Source organism: Acanthochromis polyacanthus, chromosome 23 (genome assembly GCF_021347895.1).
Source record: "Acanthochromis polyacanthus isolate Apoly-LR-REF ecotype Palm Island chromosome 23, KAUST_Apoly_ChrSc, whole genome shotgun sequence".
NCBI lineage: Eukaryota > Metazoa > Chordata > Actinopteri > Pomacentridae > Acanthochromis > Acanthochromis polyacanthus.
This window is the reverse complement of record NC_067135.1, coordinates 7,587,282-7,611,093: the sequence shown is the minus strand read 5'-3', so window position 1 is coordinate 7,611,093 and position 23,812 is coordinate 7,587,282. Positions and strand designations below refer to the sequence as shown.

Below are 23,812 nucleotides of genomic sequence, written 5' to 3'. Positions count from 1 at the left end.
CTTTTTTCTCACATTCTCTTTCCTCTTTGTTTGCGTCTTTATTGCTATACTTTGCTTGACTTTTTTTAGCTGCACTTTTAACCTTGTTCACGCAAAAGCAGACAGGTGTCGATGGTTAATCTCAAATAAATGTTGAACTGTGTACGCCCTCAGACACTGTTGTCCTTAAAATGATTCACAGAGTTAGATGAGACAATGGATCTCTTATCTGTCCATTTAGTATGAAGCACCTCACTTAAATGATTAAGTTTTGGGAAATAGGTTTACTGCTGTTTTGCTACAACCAGCAACCCAGGTAGCACGAGTTATAATTCTTTAAAAGTTATAATCTAATATCCACAAATTGTTTTAGGGAAATATATATTTCAAATAATGTTTCTATGAGGTTCAAAGTAAACATTGTAACTGCAACAATTAACTTAGCTTAGCATTTAGAGTAGAAACAGAGTGAAACAGCTAGCCTGGATTTAAACAAAGGTAACAGAATCCCCAGTTAGCAGGGAATGTTTCCACAAACCGGACTAAAATGACTCACAAGTTCGAATAATGTTTTAAAGAAAACATTTTTGTCAAATGTTTGAAAAGTTTTAAGTATATTTATCATTTCAAAAATTGTTCCCATGAGGCTAAAACGTAACTAAGACATAAACTGTAATATTCGGAGAGTCTTTGGAAGCTAGTGTCAGGGCCATAGATTATAATTTATGATAACAAAGGGAGGATTAATTAGAAAAAATATTTTCAAACATTCCTGTAATGTGATATTAGTAACAAAGGTAGAACATTTTCCTGCCATGTTCTGAGACTGTTGTTGAGGTAACTCACTACAGAAAGTTCTTCCATAAAACATTCCCGCAATGCTGCACGACAGCAAAAGGAAGATGTTCTTAATGTAACACTGAGAAAACACTTTAAGAATGTTTGGGCATAATGGTCAAACAGTGTCCTTAGAGAACACTATCCTATCTTTGAGAAGAACATTGTGGGAACTAAAAAAAGAGCTTCCCATTGAAAACATTACCAGAACTTTGCAGAACTTTCTCCTCAGAATGCTTTGTCATCGGCCCTCTGTTCCCCCCTCGTTTCAGTTGTCAAGCTAAGCTACGCTAACCGCTTCCCAGTGGACATGAGTGTGGTATTGATTTTCTCATCTTACGTTTGTTTTCTCATGCCATGTGTGTGTGCTGATCTTGAGTTCTACTTCTACGCTGCAGGGATCTGATTTCTCCCCACTAGAGCTGTGATTGAAAGCATACATTAACCCCCAGTGCTTGCGAACACACATACACACACACACACACACACACACACAGAGAAACGTAAACGCATGCACGCACACACACACACACACACACACACACTGAGATTAACCGGCCCCTCTCCCAACGGGCAAAGGAAGTCAGACCTCTCGAGTACGAGAAAGAAAATGCCTCAGGTATATACACACTTCCATATACACTCAGTCTGCTGTCAGATTTCCAAATCGAATTAGTGTGTGTGTACGTGTGTGTGTGTGCGTGTGTGTGTGTGTGTGTGTCTGGAAGCCATTACCTGGCATGTCTCCCTTCGCCGCCCAAAAACCAAGAGGCCCCATATGGATCCTGCCATCACCTCTTTTTTTTTCTCCTTCTCCTCTTTTCTTTCTCTGTTATTGCCTCTTTTATTGTTCTTTTGCATCTGCCTCGTTCGCATTTATGGGCCACTATTTCTTTGTTCAATCCATTTTGTTTAACCCTCCCGCTGTCCTCAATTATGAGCACCAAAAAATATTGTTTCCTTGTCTGAAAAAAGTCCAAAAATTCAGCAAAAAAGTTCCACAGATTTCTGAAAAATTGCAAAACCTTCAGGATCCCAAATCCCAATAATTCCTTAAAAGTTTCCTTTAAAAGTTTTATTTTAAAAAATCCCCCAAGAAAATTCTTGTAAATGTTTTCAAAAAAAAAGAAGTAAAAATCGTACAAAAATAATCCTAAAAATATCTAAAGTGATTTCATATATATCAGTAAAAATTCTAATATTTTCTTTAAGGACATTCACAAAAAAATCAACCAAAATCCAGCGAATTTCGCTGGATTTTGGTTGATTTTTTTATGAATGTTCTTAAGAAACATTTTTAACATTTTTTTCCACCAAAAAATGTTCAAAGATTTTCCAAAAATGTTGAAAATATGGACATCAGAAGTTTCACTGTGAAAATATAGATTCTTTCCCACATTTTCAAACTTTAAAACGGGTCAATTCTGACCCACAGGACGACACGAGGGTTAATTCCTCACTTCCTTTGGTTCAGTTAATTTTCTAATTAGGGTTCAAATGTTTTCATGATTTTGGCCGCTATCCTGACAGCTGTGTTTAGCAGTCAGCTCCATCCTAACTTGCACCCACCACCGAAGCTCCTCCATCACCTCCCTCGGCTTCACCCTTCTCCTCGGAGGTCCGACGAAGGAAACAGGAAGGGACAGTCAGGTGACAGGAAGGAACCCCTGAGCGGCTCATGAATTCCACATTATCTCTGGGACCCTGGAAGTCCTCGAGCAACGGAAACACACCCATAACATACAACACACAGGCGTGCACATACACACACACACTGTAAGACGCCGTCGTCCCTTCAGTTCCTCTAAACAGCCACAATCTCAGCCTGAACCCGTTAGTTCCCATGATAGCACCAAACGCCACACTGTTGAAGCAAATGAGCCACTGAAAGACAATTTTAGAAATGCATTTTGTAAAGGCAGTAAAGCTGATTATATTTTAGTGGGAAAAAAATGATTCCCATTGAAGACATTACTGGGTTGTTTCATCTCAAATCATCACATTTTTAGTGAGTAATTTCTACTCAGCCCTCTTGGACTTGCCTGAACTTTTTAAGACATAAAATATGGATATTCATAAACATTTTTGTGAAGTTTTAGCTTGATATATCAATCACTTTTAGAGATAAAACCTTGACAGTCAACTCAATTTTAACATTTTTTTTGCTGAAATATGAAGCCATGTTTGAATGACAGTATCTCAGTTATCAATAAAGATAACAGCCTGAAACTTCAACTGTTATTTCACATCCTGCCATTGATTCAAGATCTGTAATAGTGGGCGAGTAGATCAAATATCCTCTGATTACAAGTTGAAATACGAAAAGAACTGAAGCTGTCAGAAAAATCCAATCTTGCTGCTGTCAGTTCCTTTGTTAATGTGTTCTTGAAGATGGTTTTATCTTTATTAATCCCTGAAATACTGTCATCTAAACACATCGTAAAATGATCACTGAAAGTATTAGATTACCAAGCTAGAATTTCACAGATAGCATTTTAATTATCCATAATTTCTGATAAAAAAAGTCAGTGCAAGTCAGAGCTGTCTGAGCAGAAGGTCTCTGATGATTTGAGATGGAACAACTCTGCTGGAACCTTTCCTTTTTTTTAAAGATATTTTTTGGCCTTCAGTTGGCTTTATTCCATAGGTTAGTAGAGAGGCAGGCAGGAAAGTAGGGAGAAGAATGAGAGAAGACCTGCAGCAAAGGGCCGTGAGCTGGAATCGAACCCAGGCCGCTGCGTCGGGGACATTTTAGAACATTTTTAAACAAAGATGCTAGCTGGGATATTTGAGTTAACAGTAGAAGTAGGGAGAAAACAGCCAGACTGTCTCAACTCAAAAGCAAAAACTATCTGCTCACAAGCATTTTTAATGCTACTGCTAAAGAGCTAAGCTAACTGTCCAATGATGGCGCAAGAGTTGGTTCAATATTATCATGCTGATTTTTTCAACCATGTAAATAAAAGTCATGAATACATAGATCTGCATTTATATTTTAAATATCAATCGATGTCCAACCCTTGAGTCTGAGCATAGAGTAAAACACAAAGGAGGAGCATTAGAGGAGGAGTAAAATAGACATACTGGCATGTACTGTGCGAGTGCTGCATTTTTTTTCAGGTTTCTGGAACAAATCTGCAGCAGGAGCGTATTTCCATGTTCGCCAAAGCCCTTGTTAAAGCTGAACACACTGTCGGCCTGTTGCTTATTGCAGACTGAGTGTTAACAGCACCTCAGTGGTGAGTGCTAACAGAACCTCAGACTGTAAGCACTTGTGCACGCAGGAATATTGAGTTTACGCAAGGAAAAAGTAAAGCCATTATGGTACCCTTGGGTGCATGTGTCTGTGCTAACATGCCAGTTCCTGTTCATGTGCATGCGAGGGTGTGTCGCATGTTTCAGTGTGTGCTTCTGCAAACTCACCGGTGCAGCACTGGGGTGTGGACCCAGAGCGCCAGGAAAGCCTGGGGTGGAAGATACAAACGCACATACATATTAAAAATGGCTGCCCTCTGACATAAAGTCTGGAGCAAGCATGAGAGAGAGAGAGAGGTACAGGAAGGGAATGCATGATTTATGATTCAATAGCAAAGACGGGGGTTGAAATTTATAGCAGAGGGGACTGAGGGAAGGAGAGAGGAGGGAGGGGGATGTCATGTAGCAGCAGAGGAGAGAAAAAAAGGAGAATACCTCGTTTTCACTGTAAGTTATACAGTTTGTGAGGATAGTTTTAGCGCCGTAAACTCCCACGACAAAATATGTAGATGTGGGCTGTGTATAGATTTGAAATACAAAACGACAAAAATGAGAAACTAAACAACAAAATAGACAAAAACAACAAAAAAAGACTAAATATTACAAAAACGAGCCACAAAGCGACAAAAAATCAGTGAGCAATCTAGTATTTTACTTTATGGTCAAAACAACTTGTCTAGAAATTATTTTAAAAGTATAGTTTTACAAAATTACAATCTGCAGTTAATGTCTTCTCTGTAATTTCGACATTTTACAACGTCGTCCTGTGGGCCAGATTGGACCCTCTAGAGGGCTGGTTTTAGCCCGCAGGCCGCATGTTTGACACCCCTGGTCTAGGAGGACACAGAGAGGAAATGTTGTACTAAAACACCTATTGGAAAACAGAAACCTGATTGTACTAAATTATACGAATAGAAGAGCATTAGGAAGCATGATTATAGCCATAAATACCTAGCTCATTGTTCACATGTGGGACTTAAATAAAGCGTCCTTTAAATCTCTTAAGTTTTCTTTCAGTGAAATACTGGCAAAAACACACTTTGCACTTTACAAAACATATCTGACCAGTCCTGGCCTCTGTCTGGATACATCTGCGTGTAAGTGTGTGTGTCTGATCACAAACTGTTTCTATAGGCCATTGTGCGTTTTACCAAGGAGAGCTATCGCAGATCACTGTGGATAAATCAGCTGCAGACAGACACACACACGCACATAGGTTTAAGCTTACACTCCAGAGAACATCTGGCGTTCTTGAGCGCTGATTTAATGTCCCCATATCCTTCTCAACACATCCATGCATCTTGCGTCCAGCTGAGACAATGCGGCGATGTTGTAGCGGACTGGAAATCTGCTACAGTGAGGATTTATGGTGAGGTGCAGCTCCTCTGACTGTTAACTATACACAGACCAAACAGTGGTGGAGTTTTGAAGCGAATATGACTGAGTTACCTGCCCGGCATTAATAGAAAGTAGGCATTATATATTCATTAATATGGTGGTCAAGTAAAAGTCATGAATGATGGACAATTCATTTCTTCAGACCTTTGCTTAATGTGTCAGTAACCTTTGAATAGTCTGCACTTCAAAGGTAACAGAGGATGAAGGAAATCTGCATTTCCTTTGTTTTCTTGAAGTTAGATTCATATTTACAGCTTATAATGGTCCTGCCAGTGGACGTCACACTGACCAGCAACGACACTGCAAGCTACAGTCGCCCTCCGCTGTGATTTCAGAGTAATGCAGCCTCGTACACTTTAGTGCAGTAAAGAGGCACCATTCAGCCTCAGAAAAATGTTGAAATGCTAATAACCCAATCGAATGCTGAAAGGATGCTTTAAACCCAAAGTAGTTTCAGAGCATAAGTGGAGAACTGCAAGACTAGGAGATAATATCTGGAGCTTTACTCTTAATTTACTTAATCTATACTACAGTTTAAAGCAGGGGTTTCAAACTCATTTTAGTTCAGGCGCCACATTCAGCCCAATTTGATCTCAAGTGGGTCGGATCAGTAAAATCACAGCATAATACCTATAAATAACAACAACTCTAATTTTTCCCTTGTTTTAATGCAAAAGAAATACATTCTGAAAATGTTCACATTAAAGGAATTACAAAACATAATGAACAACTTGAAAACACAAAACAGACAAAAAATTTGACAAAAAAGTTACAAAGCGACCAAAGAACGGACAAACAACACAAACACAAGACGCAAAACAACAAAAATGACACACAACAAAAAAGCATAAGCAAGGCAAAAAGGAAACACAAAATGACAAACAAGAAGCAAAATGACAAAAATACAAGACAGATGACAAAAGTCAGACAAAAAAAAGACAAAACACAACAAAAACAGGACAAAATATTGCAAAAATGAAACACAAACATACACAAAACAGCAAAAGTGAGAAACAAAATGACAAAAATGAGAAACACAAAACAAAATGACAAAAAAATGAGACAAACAACACAAAATAAAACAAACCAGAGACAAAAAATTAGCCAAAAAAGTTACAAAGCAAAAAAAAATGAGACACGACACAAGCGAGACAAAAAAGACAAAATGACAAAAATGAGATAATAACAAAAGTCAGAAAAAAACAAGAAACAATTTTACAAAATCGAGACACAAATTGACGAAAGAACAATAAACAATCCAGCATTTTATTTTATGATGAAAACAACTTGTCATGCTCTAGAAATTCATTTAAATTTATAGTTTTACAAATTTACAATCTGCAGTGAATGTCTTCTTTGTAATTTCTACACTTTGCAAAGTGATCCTGGAGGGCCGGTTTTGGCCCGCAGGCCGCATGCTTGACACCCCTGGTTTAAAGTATAGGCTACAAACAGCACAATTCACCTAGAGATCCATGGAGCCGGGTGCAGCATTTACACACGTGGACAAAATTGTTGGTACCCCTCAGTTAAAGAAGGAAAAACCCACAATTCTCACTGAAATCACTTGAAACTCACAAAAGTAACAATAAATAAAAAATTATTGAAAATTAAATAATCAAAATCAGCCATCACTTTTGAATTGTTGATTAACATAATTATTTTAAAAAAACAAACTAATGAAATCGGGCTGGACAAAAATGATGGTACCCATAACTTAATATTTTGTTGCACAACCTTTTGAGGCAATCACTGCAATTAAACGATTTCTGTATTTGTCAATGAGCGTTCTGCAGCTGTCAACAGGTATTTTGGCCCACTCCTCATGAGCAAACAGCTCCAGTTGTCTCAGGTTTGATGGGTGTCTTCTCCAAATGGCATGTTTCAGCTCCTTCCACATATGTTCAATGGGATTCAGATCTGGGCTCATAGAAGGCCACTTTAGAATAGTCCAACGCTTTTCTCTCAGCCATTCTTGGGTGTTTTTGGCTGTGTGTTTTGGATCGTTGTCCTGTTGGAAGACCCATGACCTGCGACTGAGACCAAGCTTTCTGACACTAGGCAGCACATTTCTCTCCAGAATGCCTTGATAGTCTTCAGATTTCATCGTACCTTGCATACTTTCAAGACACCCTGTGCCAGATGCAGCAAAGCAGCCCCCAAACATTACTGAGCCTCCTCCATGTTTCACCGTAGGGACAGTGTTCTTTTCTTCGTATGCTTGGTTTTTGAGTCTACGAACATAGAGTTGATGTGCCTTACCAAAAAGCTTCAGTTTGGTCTCATCTGTCCAAAGGACATTCTCCCAGAAGCTTTGTGGCTTGTCAACATGCATTTTTGCAAATTCCAGTCTGGCTTTTTTATGAGTTTTTTTCAGCAGTGGTGTCCTCCTTGGTCGTCTCCCATGAAGTCCACTTTGGCTCAAACAACGACGAATGGTGCGATCTGACACTGATGTACCTTGGCCTTGGAGTTCACCTTTCATTTCTTTGGAGGTTGCTCTGGGCTCTTTGGATACAATTCCAACGATCCGTCTCTTCAATTTGTCATCAATTTTCCTCTTGCGGCCACGTCCAGGGAGGTTGGCTACTGTCCCGTGGGTCTTGAACTTCTGAATAATATGAGCCACTGTTGTCACAGGAACTTCAAGCTGTTTAGAGATGGTCTTATAGCCTTTACCTTTAAGATGTTTGTCTATAATTTTTTTCGGATGTCCTGGGACAATTCTCTCCTTCGCTTTCTGTTGTCCATGTTCAGTGTGGTTCACACCTTTTCACCAAACAGCAGGGTGACTACTTGTCTCCCTTTAAATAGGCAGACTGACTGATTATGAGTTTGGAAACACCTGTGATGTCAATTAAATGACACACCTGAGTTAATCATGTCACTCTGGTCAAATAGTTTTCAATCTTTTATAGAGGTACCATCATTTTTGTCCAGGCCTGTTTCATTAGTTTGTTTTTTTAAATAATTATGTTAATCAACAATTCAAAAGTAATGGCTGTTTTTGATTATTTAATTTTCAATACATTTTTATTTATTGTTACTTTTGTGAGTTTCAAGTGATTTCAGTGAGAATTGTGGGTTTTTCCTTCTTTAACTGAGGGGTACCAACAATTTTGTCCACGTGTGTATAAACACAAACATGCCACTGTCACCCTGCTGTTCATGCCAAACGGTGTTTCTGGTTGAGAGCAGCTGCCAAAAGCATTCTCAGCTCCCCAAACCTGTGTGAGGGAAGCAGGTGAAGCTGAGTTGTTGACTTTGACCAAAAATAGACAAAATAGCCACTGAGGCCATAAAAGCCTCTGATGCAAATGTGGCGGATGCTCTGAATAATCAGAATGGATGAAACATTCACGCTTTTCGTAGAGAGAACCACTGTCACATAGCTTGTCCTGTCGCTTTTCTATCAATTACGCTGTCAATGCACTGAGAGAAAATCAATAATAATTATTATTATTTCAGCTTTAGAAAATGCTAGAAAACAATCAGTGTTTACATTTAAAGCATTAGGCTAATATTGCATAAATAAATGATGTTGTTGCTCTGTTTTTTTTAGAAAGGTTGAAACAAGAAATTAGGATTTTAATGACCAACAGTCCCAGGTAGTAATTTGCTGTTTTGACTGAACACATTATGACACAGAAATGAGTCACTCTTCATTTCCTCTGGAACATTTAACGCTGCCTTGATAAGCAAGGACACTGATGGATGCTCTGAGTGCTGTTGTAGTGAAGCAATCTTTTATGCACAGGTAATGCTGATAACCAATTTTCTATTTTTTTTAAACATAATATCAGTCTTTGTTACATGGCACCAGTCTCAGGAGAAAACATCGGACTCTTACACAACAGCATAACATTAGTATCTGTGAAAAGGACAAAAACAAGCTGCTGTAGCTTCTGATCTGACTTTTATGCCGTTAATGCAATCAAAACATCCATCCTCGGTGTCAAAGGTGACTATTCTTGCTTCTAAAAACTTTAATCATTTGTGATCGGTGCTGTCATACTATTATCTTTTTCTCTTAACCCTCCTGTTGTCCTCATTTATGGGCACCCAAAAAAATAAAATTCAGCAAAAAAATCCCAAAATTCTGAAAATTTGCAAAACCTTCAGGAAGTAAATTCCAATAATTCCATAAAAGCTTCCCTTAAAAGTTTCATTTTTAAAAATCCCCCAAATTTGGCAAGAAATCTCTTGTAATTATTTTTTTAAAAAATGAGCAAAAATCGTATAGAAAATCCTAAAAATATCTAAAGTGATTACATATATATCAGTAAAACTATTATTCTGTGAATGTTCTTAAGAAACATTTTTAACTTTTTTCCACCACAAAATGATTAAATATTTCCCAAAAATGCTGAAAATGTGGATGTCAGAAGTTTCACTGTGAATATACATATATTTTTCCCCCACATTTTCAAACTTTAAAACGGGTCAATTTTGACCCGCAACATGAGGGTTAAACTAACATTTTCCACATTTTCTTCTTGTCATGTATTAAGTGAAGAAACAAGCCCAAGACTTAACTTTTGAGTTTCTGAAATGTAAAGACTCAGTGACAAGAAAACTCTTATTCCTGGTGGTCACACAACTTGACCACCAGGAATAATGTGTCACATGTTTATGTGATTATCCTAATTAGCTTTGGTGCTATTTTCTATTCTAAGAATTCAAGCACATAGCAGGAATTCCCAGATCCTCTTAATCTGACAGATCAGCCGTTCATTATCACTAACCTGAGAGTTTTCTAGATTTTGAATTCTGCAGCTTTTCACAAGAAAGCTTCTTCTGATTCATGATCAAGTATCTACAGCTTTTATTAATGTCAAACTGAATTTATTTCATTCTTCTGAAGTCATTTTAACACTTAAATGAATATCTACCCGACAAAATGTGACAATGTAGAGGTAATGAAGACTCAAACTAGCGACTTCCCTCACCCTTGAAAACCATGTGCACGCCACTGTTCACTTTTCTCTCCTCTCTTTCTCTGGCTTTTTCATCCTAAACAGCTTTTGCAAACACAAAACTAGAGCGTCGTCTGCTAAAGAATGGCCAGACCCTGTTAATATGTTCCGCTGTCAAATATTAACTGTCTATATTGATAACAAAAAAGGGGCAGCGAGAAAATGGGTTATATTTTGTTTACTTACGTGAATGGAGAGGCGGGGCGGGGCGGGGCGTGTGCTCATTTGGACCAATAGCGTCGCCGGGAGTCGATGACAGACGTGGACTTTAACCAATGACTGAAATGTACAGCTGGACAAGCGCGACACGACACCGTTTTTCTCTCACAACGTTTAGGCAGAAGAAAACAGCGGATTTCCCTCGTTTTTTAGCCAAATAACGCGAGCAAACTGAGCCCGGCGACAACTGTTCACTTGGCGTATTGGAGATTAATAGAAGAATTTGTTTCTTGTGTGGTTTCTTGTGACATACGGGACCGGAAAGGAGCCGTTTTCCCCCTTCGACACTTGGTTTACGGATCCCCCCTGTTTGCACTTGAAGTTGAGTGGTGAGTCTGTTGTTATTGGTGCAGTAAAGGGGGAAGCTAGTCTACCGCTACAGAAAAAAGCAAGAAAGACATAAAGAAGGAGCAGCAAGAAAGCCTAAACATAGGCAGTGTTAATAAAGAAACGCAGTTTACTTGTGCTATTTTCCTCATACAAACCAATTTATGTGGTATTTATTGACCTAAACTTGCATCAATTTCTCAGTTAGCTACCCCTACATACTATTGTGTCCTGAGACATCAGTCTGAAAAGAATGAAAAAATGTCATGACACTTATGAAAATGTACTGGGTCTGTCTTTGCATAGAAACCTATTGTATTATGGTAAACTTTAAATTTGGAGCACTGTCAAGTTGTTTTAGTCTTCAAACGTTAGATTTAGTGTCTATTCTTTGTGCACACATTTAAACAACAGACCGTATTTTATAGCATATTTTCCGACATTAGAATTATTTAGCGCGTTTAAAGATGAGGTTAGGAGTAAGTTGTTGGATTATTTGTGAGTAATTGTCAGATTTTACTTAATTTCCACAGCCACGCAGGCATTAGTGTTGTGGGGAGTAAAGAGTGTAGTGGAGGAGCTCGAGGTATGTTTGTTCAAATGCTGCATTCAGGTACCCACTCTGAGCCCCGATTTTTGGAAGTCAACGTTATTGTGACATTTGAAGCAATTTTTCAGTGCGATACAATACCGTTTCACAGCTTTTGTTTGGCTTAAGAACCTTTAAAAACAAATCTGCGTCTGTCTGCAACAATTTGGCCTTGGAGTTTAATCTGTGTTTGGCCCTTTTCAGACGACATGTAACAATGCTGGCTTGAAATGATCGTATTGTGTCATAAAAACCTAGATGAATGCTTCTCTTGGCTTCAGTCAGACGTCAGTGGAGAGATTCTCTGCACAGACATGATATTTGCCAAAGTACGTCAAGGTTCAAGGACCTCCCGCAGACTATATAACACAAATATACAATCTATGGGAGCCACTACTGAACAAAAGGTTACCCCTGTAGAATGCATGGTTGCAAAAATACATCAGTTTTACTTTTTTATCATAATTTTATTTATATATATATATATATATATATATATATATATATATATAATATATATTTATCATATATTATTTTTGCCATTCTGTATATATATTTTGAAAAAGTATAATATATGTGTATATATAATAAAAATAGCAAAAAATTATATATATATATATATATATATATATATATATATATTGTTTTACTTTTTTCTATATTTGGATTTTGCAGGGTTAACCCTAAACCAATAGCAAGCATATCAAACTGTTCAAGTTACCATGGATACCTCAAAGTCAATACTAATAAATAGTTTACTATGAGACAACCATTCTATCATGTTAACTTTAATAAGTACTTGGCCTACTTTCTTTTTGTTCCTTCAGGACCACATTGCTCATTGAACCTGTGTGGTTATCTATAATATTCATCTTTATGCCATGTTGACAGTGATATGAAATTGTTACTAGGTCAGACCAAGCAGGAAATTTAATTTAAGGTTGTTCATTTAGACATAACAGTGACACATTCAGATGCCGATAGATTATTGAAAAGAAGGGGTTTAAGAGTCGCAAACAACCGCAAAGTGATGTTCGCTTGTGAGATTACTGCATTTAGAAAGCTGTTAATGCAAGGAGGTAAAGCCGTCTGGTATGTTAAGCTATAGAAGATATAATTTGTGGAACTGGATTGCTTTATTATTTTGAATTCATCCCCTGGCTCCTAATAGATGTTTCATTTTAGTAATTTAAACAACAAATCAGTTTATTGGCTCCAGCTGTCAGATGTGATTATCTGCCAATTAACTCAATTTCAAGTTTAAACTTCATGAAGTTTGAGAAATCGAGAGTTTTCCAAAATTCTGTCAGATTTAATAAACTAATAAAAGTGATTGAAATTGATAATGAAGTGAAAACAAAAACACGTTTGCTATGTAAGTATTTTCACGTGTTGCATTCTTAAGGATGAATTAACTCATGACTTACATTTACATTTATCACACCTGTGGCTCTAATGTCTTCACAGCAATCATTTCTTGAAAGTAAAACTGCAGATGATAAGCGTGGGGGTTATTAATGTGACAGGCAGAGGCGACAGGATCGGCCTTCGTTTGCTGCTAGGCAACCAGTGTCAGCTGCTGTCAATCACTTAATTAGAGCTGCTAACAAAGTACAATAACTTCTAACCAGAGAAGAATAGAACCATATCTCCTTCAGACTGTGACACGCCAAGGCCAGCGGTGTTTATCTTGTTATCAGTAGGAGACTAAATATAAAAATATGTGCTTATCTGCATTCTCTCAGTTCTTTTCAAGAGAAAATAAAGCTTGCCTTTTTAGCACAATAAACAGCTAGTGAAAGAGGGTCAATGATTTACAGTGTATTTCTGCTCAGAGTGTATCTGAGCTGGATATTGTTCAGTCGTCTGATTTATCATTTAATAACGTACTGTTAACCTTCGCAGGTGAGGGAGGAGTGGTGGCGATGGGTGGAATGGAGTTACTGTGTACGATAGATAGATAGATAGATACTTTATTAATCCCGAGGGAAATTTAGCCAAACAAATATCAGTTCTTTTTGATGCTGCTTTGGCCAGTTTGTTTTCCATTTGCTCTCCCCATAGACTGTTCACCTGCACACCTACATTTGTCAGTGCTTCCAAATGGAAATTAACCAGCTCCAAATGTAACTGCATGCCCACATAAACTCAAACATATAAAGTAGGGCTTGTTGGTATGGTTGAAGTCAGTATTAAAGCGGCTGCACCTCACTATTATTCTGCTATAGAGGAGAAAAAACTGGCTTGTTTGCATTTGTTTAACGCCTGGTTGTGTATACATTCATATATTGTACGGACTGTGGAGGAGCTTATCCTTCCACATGTGTAACCAGTTTTGTTAAATGTTTTGTTACAGAACATATGAATCACGACAGTACGTGTGGTTCTTTGTATGCTACAATTAGCATTAATATCATTGTCTGCTGGCATTGTGCTCATGTGAAGCTTTTGATTCTAATCCCTACGTTGCTGAAGGAACGTGAACGCCTCAGCAGACCACATGACCGACCCAGCTCTCTAACGCTAGCGCGGCGGCTAACAAGATTTAGCTAACTTGAGCTACGTTGCATCGCAGCACTGTCAAATCCCCACCAGAGAAACGACGAGCACGCACTCTTCGCAGTGTAGTTGCGGTAACTTTGTGTAACGCTACACGTCGAAGCAAACACCAAGAGCACGATGCCAGGTAACTTCACTCTCTAAAAAGCCTTAAATGTGAGCGGGTCGTCGTGTGCGCGGAGCCGTTGTAATCCCCGCAGCGGAGGCTTGTTTTGTTGACCTGCTTCAGGGATGCTGCCATGCTGTAGCAGCGTGCTAGCTCATAGCGGACTTTGTTTGGCCTCAAGCATTCAAATGAGAGCGAGGTTCATCCTCGATGTTGGTTTACGTATTGTAATTGTTTTCGGTGTCGTTTGTATTTGGATGCATCATTTGCATTTAACGTGTTTTATGCTAACGCGCTTCCCGACTTGGAATAAAATAAACAGTTTTGTACGCTCCAGCCCTGTTGTAGCCTTTGTTGTTTCTGAAATAGCTTCTACCTTAGGCCCGTTCATTGACAGGACAGCTACGTCTGTTCGCCAGTTTGAGGCCACTGTAAACTAGCCACTTAGCATAACTTCGGCTAAAACCGTCCAATCCTTTTACCCACCTGCCAGGTAGGCCTGACACCTGGTTTAGCCCGTTAGCTCTGACAACGCTAGCAGACTGAGCCACGACGACACAGCTCCTGTTACGTGCAGTACACTAACGGTTACATTACATAATCAGCTGAGAAGCGCTTTATTCAACGCTTTTAAAGCACTTTATTATCTTTAAATGCACAGCCGGACTTGCATAAACCTATTTGCGCTTCTCTGTCTCTCTCGTTCCGCAGGTCGGATCTCCGTATGACTGATTTAAGGTTTATTTCTCACCTGCAGGAACACAAAGTATCCTGGTTTCTCCAAGAAATACAGGATTAATCTAACAGACAGACTTCACAGGAGACTGATTTGATGTTTTTCATGTGTGTCGTAAATAATGCAATTAAGTTGAAATAATAATTTGACCTTTTTCAAATAGCTCAATTGTCGATGGTATTAGTCCTTAAGCTAATTTGTTGTTATCCAATTTAAGGGGGTTACAAAGGCTTAACCACTTTTATTAAATTGGTTGAAGGTTTATTAGTCCCTAAAATTTGAGGAAAATATTAGAAAATGTCCCTCACCTAATGGTGGAACAACTGAATAATTATACATTACCTAAATGATTAATCTTTCATATAAACTGTTGCTTGTAAGTTTAGAGTTTAGGCTGTAAGTCGTCAGAAATTAGGTGTCATCTTTAAATATTCTCACTTAAGAGTACAAAACAAACAGTTATTCCATTTACAAACATACATATCAGAGAAAATTATCCAATTTTCACTCAAGGGACGCTGGAACCAGCTAATTCTTTGCATTTTTGCATTAAGGAAGATTAACTGCAATAATAATTTGCAGTTTTTCTGTTGTATCTGTCACAAGTATGCTTCCAAATCATTTTTCTGACCCATATAAAAAGATAAGTTATGATTGGTCTTCCAATATAATTTATACACTATTTAAACACAGCAAATTCAGGCTTGACCCAATGCATGTGTAGAAATCGAAGTAATTAATATTCAGGATTCAAAAACTGGCTAATTATAAGCATTTAGGAATAGGTAGACTTGCTTTTTAGCGTAAAATTAGAGCATAAAGTGAGACCATTAGTCATGTGGATGATCCAGACGGAAAATATTTCTATCTGCCACAAACTAGAGTGGAGCTTATAGTGTGTCAGAACGCAACACAAAGTAATTTGATACAGAATTATAGCTGCGACATCTTCAAATTGGTCATTTTCTTTTAACATTTCTCATCTTGCCCAACTGAAAATAGCATTTAACCTCTCGATGACCCCTTTCTGAATTGGATCAAATCCCTTTCTGCTCACATGAATGGAACGTGTGCCGATCTAGGTCTTGCTAACTGAATATGCCGTGTTGACCAACACACGGTTATGCAACATGAACATATTAAGTGCAGTGCATCATGGAACGGTGCTCCCTGTCTTCACTTTATATTTATTCTGGTTGACCTGCTGTGCACTTCTGTGTTGCCTGAGCAGAGGCATGTTTTCAGTCGCTCTGACAGCTGTTGGAAATGGGTTTTAGGGCTGGGATTTACGTGATTATTTCCACACTGTGGAAACATAGAAAATATCTAATAAGGAAGGCAGATGGCAAATACTTGTCTCATTGATAGGCAAGGCAAATTTATTTATATAGCACATTTCAACAACGAGGCGATTCAAAGTGCTTTACAAGGACATTAAGAACAGAGGATGATGATTATTAAAAGAAAGAAAACATTTATGAAATCATTAAAAAAAAAAGTCAGAACAGTAAAGAGATCAAAAACAGAAGTCAGAAAACAAGGGCAATTATTAAAAAACAGAACAGTAAAAAGATCAAAAACAAGAGTCAGAAAACAAGGGCTAGCATATATAGATCATGATGGCAATGATTCTACTTTGAGTTTGGTATTAAATTACTGAGTTTGTCATTCAGTCTGTGAAGTATTAAATGCTCATTTTTTAACTAGCTGCAACCAGAAATTAGTTTATATTGTATTCGTAATAGATGGCAAAACAATTGGTGTATTTTTATTGGCCGTTTTTCTGATTGTGATCTTATCTGGACTTCATAGTGGTCTGCTTTGCTCTTGTCTGCCTCGTATGCCCGACATGCTAAGTAGTAAGCTTCGGCCATTGATGTGAAGTTTTTGTTCACTTTATAGATGTAGCACTGGCACAAGCTTCAAACACTTCAAACATGCCGGTACCTGAGGTCAGCCGTATTCTTTTGCAAATCGTTCTTTCCCTTTTATTCTGTCCGTCCCTGCTTGTTTTTGTGCCGAACATCTTGTATAAATCACTGCATAAACATACTTCTTTATCAGTGCCAGCAGACAGAAACGGCCCTACCTCCTCTTAGTCTACTAATTTAGATTAAACATGTTTACTTGAACTCCTCTGCGGGACGGTGTGCACGTATTGCCTTTGCATACCGTTAGCAGCCTGATTTTGTTACACTGACCGAGACCGACACAGCAGGAGCAGGCGTCAGAGAAACACTATGTCCTGAATTTGGAATCAGGTCATTATATGGGTAAAGTTACGGGGAGTTTGGGCACGTTACTTGGTGCTTGAAAGTCAAACGTTGCAACAGCGGTATGTGTGTGTGCATCAGGCCGACCCTGGAGCTGTGTGCGCTGCTCGATTGAGATCATCGCTTCAATTTTTTCCTCCTCCCTCTCGCCCCGCTGTGAGGCCGCAGTTGAGTCATGACAAGTCTGTTGTAGCTGGCTGGCAGTCTGAGGATTATGTCATTATAGTGGACATGTCTCATCGTAGTCGTAATAGCGTGTCTGTGTTGCAGAAACAAGGATACGCCGCGGCTCGTGTCTAATGTTTTCGTAATTATTTGGGATTCTTGTGATTGTAATGGCGTTATTAGCTGCTATTGCTTTGACCTTTGTCAGAATTGGTTTGCAGAAAGTGCAGCGGTCCTTTTGACTTTACAAAACTAAAACCTGTGGCTGCAGAATATTCAGCTCAATAAATGGTAACGGGTGTTTGTTGAGCTGTATCCTAACCCTATTAGTGTAGTAGGTGGACTGTCCACCTGAAGTTGCAGGTCTGGAAACAAAAAATCCAACACAGGGACATGTTGCGTTGTGACGTAAATTCCTCTTTTGGTTTGGATTCATTTCAGCTATAATCTGTAGATGAGCAGCGTGGAGAAAAGAAAGGCCAAGTGGTAGCAGCACAGTTATCTCAGGGCAGGTGTGGGTTTACAGCGGTCATGTTGAAGCAGGGACAGTCCCACTGAAGGACAGAGGAGGAAGTATTTGGACCTGATACGAACTCGTTGAAGAGTTTTTTTTGGGGTTTTTTCACTTCCTCCACACAGACTTTCTCAGTCAGCTGAGGATTTTTTTTTCTAGGCTACAGCTGTTGAACTTGGAAAGTCTGAAAACACAGACAGCATAAAGATATGTGACATGTTTGTGTTTCCTGACCTTGTTACTTTTACTTCTAATGTTATATGCATGGTGTAAAGGTGGAAGAATAAGCACATCAAGATAAAAGTGCATAAAGATGAAGCTGGCTCTTTGGAATTGATGATCAAAGACTAGATTTAGTGCAGAATAGCACTACATAACGAGCACTGTCAAAATGGTACATAAGGATAAACAGTAAAAATACAAGTTTAATCCCACTGTAGCAAGAATCCCAGTAAAGAGTGTGTTGTGAAGAAAAGATGAACCGTGTGTTATTGAATGAAACCCTTTTCCTTCTTTTTAATGACTGTTAAAGCCATGTGAAAGCAGTCAGGCAGATGTGTGTAACGCCTGCAGCCTCTACATTGCAACATGCAGCGCCAATACATATGGTGACTCAGTGTGTCTGCCGTGATGGAATCGTGTGCAGCCATCCGCAGACTGCTGAAAAATAACTACACAAACATTTACGCTTCTCCTCAGATCAAATCAACCCATTTATATTCCGCTCGTGAAGGGCACTCCTTCAGTTCTTCTATATCGGGGGTGTCAAACATGCGGCCCGCGGGCCAAAACCGGCCCCCAAGAGGGTGCAATCCGGCCCGCAGGGCGACTTTGTAAAGTATAAAAATTTCAGAGAAGACATTAATTGCAGATTGTAAATTTATAAAACTCTAAATTTGGATTTTGAGTTATTATGCTGTGATTTTACTGGTGTGGTGCACTTGAGATCAAATTGGGCTGAATGTGGAACCTGAACTAAAACGAGTTTGACACCCCTGCTCAGTGTTGTTTATGGGCTTATTGTTGCAGCATTCATGTTATCAAATGACAGCATTATCTGCATGTGAATGCCGTAAAATGAAATGCAAATCTAAATTATTTTACAAATAATATACCTTAAGGTTATGTGCTGCAGAATGTAAAGGTTTTGTTATGTTATGGGCTTTATTAACTCCACAAATGCAAATCTGAATTTAAAAGGCACGTCAGCATTTTAACAGCAGGTTTGTAATCGTCACACTGGACCAGTCTGATGACAGATTATTTTCTAGAAAGGAGAACTGGGTCTGAACTTTTCCTTGTGTATTTGTTGCTGCTTTATGATGCATGCTTGGCACAGCTGTTCAGAAGCTGTGCGGCTGGCAGAAAGGCAGGCAGTTAACTTAAAGTCACGTCACCAGTGAGTGAAGACGTGCTTCGGCATACATCAGCCACCTTTGGTGTGCAGCCTAGGGTATTTCTGTCTCTCTGAATGTTTGTTTTTCTTGAAATAGAAAGTCTCTCCTTGGAGCGTTAAACAGCGTCTGACTTCATTTTTTTTCTTGTAATGCTACTTTTGGAGTAATTTGTGGTTTTGTCAGAATTTCCTTTGCTGTTCTTTTTCTTTTACAGCCATTAATGAGATTTATATCTTCTATGGCTCAGTTGTTTTGCTCCAGTTAAACAATGTGCTGTATTTTCTCTTTTTATTAGCATAAACCAGCTGATTGCCTGTTAACGGTTCTCTGTGTCTTTATGGTGTCTCTCTGGGTTTCTGTGGTTAATTATAAAACACTGTGGCCTTTTACTGCAGCACCGCAATTCACCAACCTGGAAAAACTATTGATTAGAGCCGTAAAATGCCAACAACTCTATTAAGCCTTCAGACTAATTTAGGTGTTTGGAGAGGGAATATTTTTAGATATCGCAGAGCAGTTGTGACTCGTCTGTGTCCCAGCTGGTGTTAGTTTTCTCTCTGTTTCTCATTCAGATCATGAGATATGGAAAATTGTTGTTTGGTGGTTTTATTATACTTTCCCACCCGTGGGTAAAATGTAATTGATATACTGCTAATTTGTTGAATTTGAATCCCAGGCTGAAATGTTAAAGCCTTGATTTAAATGAGATAATGATAATTTAATAGCTAAAAAAATCCAGCTGCGGGATAATTTACAGGAGATGAGCCAGTTGTTATCTGGTTTCAAGAAGTGAAGAAAATGAAGTACACATGGTGTAATATTAGTTTCTCAGGATTCATTTGTGTCTTTTAAGTGGAGCAGTAAGTTCAGGTGTTTGCTCACGGCTTCACCAGGAGTAAAACTGCTGTGATTGTGTTCTCACGCAGAGCCGGCTGAGATGAGCGGTCCCGAGGTGGCCAAGACACCGGGAGGCGGAGCTCCAGGAAAGGAAGGAAAGGAGCCAGTGGCCAATGGGCACGCAGGAGAGGGCAGCGACGCCAACCCGTTTGCTGAGTACATGTGGATGGAGAATGAGGAAGAGTATAACAGACAGGTATGTATGCATACTGCATGGAGGGTGTGACATGAAGCCAGCTTTTAATTTTTACAGAGAAGCTGAGACTTCATGCGTACGTTCTCTTGAACCCCATTCTTCTTCCTCTGAACTCAATATTATCTTGAAAAATTCAGCTGGGGAAGTCCAAGTTATGGTTTTTGCGGGCTCCGAACCAACATCAGAACTTGGACTTAGTTGTGTTCAGACATCTGCACCGTATCAGAACGTAATGTCCTTGTTTGTTTCAGTAAGAACACTACACTGATCCAGGGGGGATTTGTTCTATTTTTTTAAACGGTTGTCCAGAAAAGTTTAACCCTCATGTCGTCCTGCGGGTCAAAATTGACCCGTTTTAAAGTTTGAAAATGTGGAAAAAAATAAAAGTTTTCACAGTGAAACTTCTGATCTCCATGTTTTCAACATTTGTTGGGGGAAAAAAAAGAAATGTTAAAAATGTTTAAGAACATTCACAAACAAATCAACCAAAATCCAGCAAAATTAGCTGGTTGATTTTTATGTGAACGTTCTTAAAGAAAATATTAGAAGTTTTACTGACAAATATGTAATCACTTTAGATATTTTTAGGATTTTGTTGGAAGATTTTTACAAATTTTAAAAAATATTTACATTAATTTTCTTGCCAAATTTGGAAGATTTTTTTTGAAAATAAAACTTTTAAGGGAAACTTTAAAGGAATTATTGGAATTTTCTCCCTGAAGGTTTTGCAAATTTTCAGAAATTTGGAGAATTTGTTTTGCTGAATTTTTGATTTTTTTTCAGAGAAGGAAACAATATTTTTTGATGCCCATAAATGAGGACAACAGGAGAGTTAACTGGGCTCAACTTGTTGGCAAATCAAATATATACAGCACAGAAACTGTACATTTCATGATTTATCTTCTGAGAAAGCACCAACATGTTTATCTTTCAGTGGCAGCATCTATCAGGCAATGCATAGTTTGCTCACAATTTTAAGGCTACATAAAGAAATAGACATAAGTAGAAAGACATGTCAGGATCAACTTGGAGACATTTCTGTTCACCTTGAGATTTTCCCACTTTTGTTTTTTTTTGCTGCCTTTTTGTCTTTCTTGTCATTTGTTCCTCTGCCATCGTTCCTCAGGTGGAGGAGGAGCTGTTGGAGCAGGAGTTCTTGGAGCGCTGCTTCCAGGAAATGCTGGAGGAGGAGGACCAGGATTGGTTCATCCCTTCGCGTGACCTCAACAATCAGGGGGTGGGGCAGCTGCAGCAGCAGCTCAACGGCCTCTCCGTCAGTGATCACCACAGCAACCTAGAGGAAGTGGCGGTGAGTCACATACATCCGATGTCACAATTATTTTTTCTAAGCTCATTTAGAAGCTGATAATGAGTGAGTTTGAGTTCAGAGGACAATGTTTAATTTGTTTTTTACATTTCTGTCTGCAGAGGAAGAGCATCTTGAATCCCGAAGCGAAGGAGTTCGTCCCAGGGAAGAAATACTAGGAGTCCCCCTCACCCCCATGGAGCCTCCATGCGCACACACACACCAGTCCTCACATAATCTCAGAGACTCTGGCGGCCGCGACCGCACACACACTGATTCTCACACGCACGCATGCACACACACACCTACACACTTAAAGTCAGTGGCGTGCTGGCAGGCCCAGTTGGGGGGTGGGGGGATTTCTTTTTCTTTTTCTTTTTCTTTAATCTTTTTATTTCCTGTTTGTTTCTTGTAAACTGAGGGACATTGGGAACAGGGGTGGGGGAGGGGTGTAGTACCAGCACCGCCCCGCTGCGGGCGCTAGCTCATCATTGCATTTCAGATGACGCCGTTGATATTTACAGAGTACGCATATCGCATTGAAGTTCCCTCGGAACTGAGGCAGCTACCCAGGAGTGATGCCAGGACAAAACTTAAATCCAAGAACTTTAAAAATGTGAATTTGTGCACATTTCAATTACAATCGGGATACAAAATATTACCAGCAGGTTGAGGGTTTCCGCACCAGTGAGATTAGAAGGACTAACATTTCAGGGAACTTGATCGGTTTCTGCCGCTGCTCTGTAAAGTCATCAGTCAAACCCGTTAACGTTGGCTCCTACGATGTCGTGACATCACAGCTCTTGTGCATCCAGACATGCGGGTTGTTATTTGTATCTGCAGTGGCTCCGTTCCAAACCAAGTACAGACCCCACCCTGCCTGCACCGTCGGTTAACGGAGGTCAGGACACACGTGAACAAGTGGAATCATTGATGACAAAATATTATTTTCCCAAACCATGTGGAAGTCCGTGTTTATCTTTTGTCCAAGAGCAGAGGTGGTGAATGTTCCGATCATGCCTCAAATTGAGTTTAAGAAGAAAAACATGAGTAGAAGAAAGGTCAGAGCTTTTTTTAAATCATATATATATATATATATTAAAAAAAAAAAGTCTTGTGTTTTAAGCTCACAGCTTCATTTTGTGTTTCAGTTCTACCTTGTTACAGCGGGCAGTATTCAGTCTGGAACGCAGCCACTGCCTCTTTTTGCCGGAACAGCTTGGTTTGTTCAGCATCAGATCAAGTGTCCACATCCAAATCAGGTTCTCAAATAGCCTCTCCTCCTCTTTTTTTCCCCCCTTTTTTTTCTTCACATTTTTGAGGATGAGGCGTTTTGTGTCTCTACTGGGTATAGTAGCCTGTGGTGTCCATTCAGTCCTGTTTGTAGGAAGCAGTAGGGAGAGGAGACGGTATCGCCATGGCCTGTCAGAGTAAAACGGTGTGGTTCGTATGGCGGACGGTATTGCCTCCTTGCTGTTCTTGTTGTCCTAACCGAAGATGCAGACTGACTTTTTTTTTTTTTTTTTTTTTTGGAGGAAGTTCTACTTTTAAACAGCAAGTCTTTGTTGTGGTCTGGGTTTCCCTAAAGCATCTCTCTGCAGTGAGAGAAAAACATCAGTTAAACTGAAAACCAATTAAAAAAAAAAGTAAACATGATGATGCTTTTTAAGAAAACCCAGATTCTAATCAGTCAGGTTGGCCTGAAAACATGTAGATGCAGTATTGTCATGAGGAAAAGTCTTGTGATCTGAACATCAGTCTTCATGCCACTGTTCATCTGTGGTATTAGCAGTGATGATAATAATATTGTGTTTTAATCTTGGTGTTAACCAGACACTTGTGCACTGTACAAGGAGTTTCTAAGTATCTTGACGGGTTAGCACTTCTGTCCACCCTTCCTGCTGCTTTCCCGGTTTTCGGTGTGTTCTTAAACAGCGCAGCAGAGGCAGTAAAGTCTTTAAGTTTAAAGGGGAACTTCCTCACACAGTGTTGGACCACAGCTGTCTAATGGCACCCTGGTGAAGCCAATAGGAATGTCCGCCAGGTGGATTGTACAACATGAAATCATTTTTGGTGATTTTGT

At 39.1% G+C, this 23,812-nt stretch overlaps 1 protein-coding gene across 2 annotated transcripts; it reads left to right on the top strand.

Annotated features, from left to right (window-relative positions):
- Positions 1-10,754: 10,754 nt before the first annotated feature.
- paip2b (poly(A) binding protein interacting protein 2B) lies at positions 10,755-23,420 on the top strand. Of its 2 annotated transcripts, none has more exons than XM_051943578.1 (4): positions 10,755-10,993; positions 20,257-20,423; positions 21,550-21,732; positions 21,852-23,420. In XM_051943578.1, the coding sequence occupies exons 2-4, from the start codon at positions 20,268-20,270 to the stop codon at positions 21,906-21,908; spliced, it is 396 nt and encodes a 131-aa protein (XP_051799538.1). In that variant the 5' UTR covers positions 10,755-10,993; positions 20,257-20,267; the 3' UTR covers positions 21,909-23,420. The 2 variants fall into 2 exon arrangements, with proteins under 2 accessions (XP_051799538.1, XP_022061446.1); XM_022205754.2 differs by lacking the exon at positions 10,755-10,993 and adding an exon at positions 14,097-14,266.
- Positions 23,421-23,812: the final 392 nt, after the last annotated feature.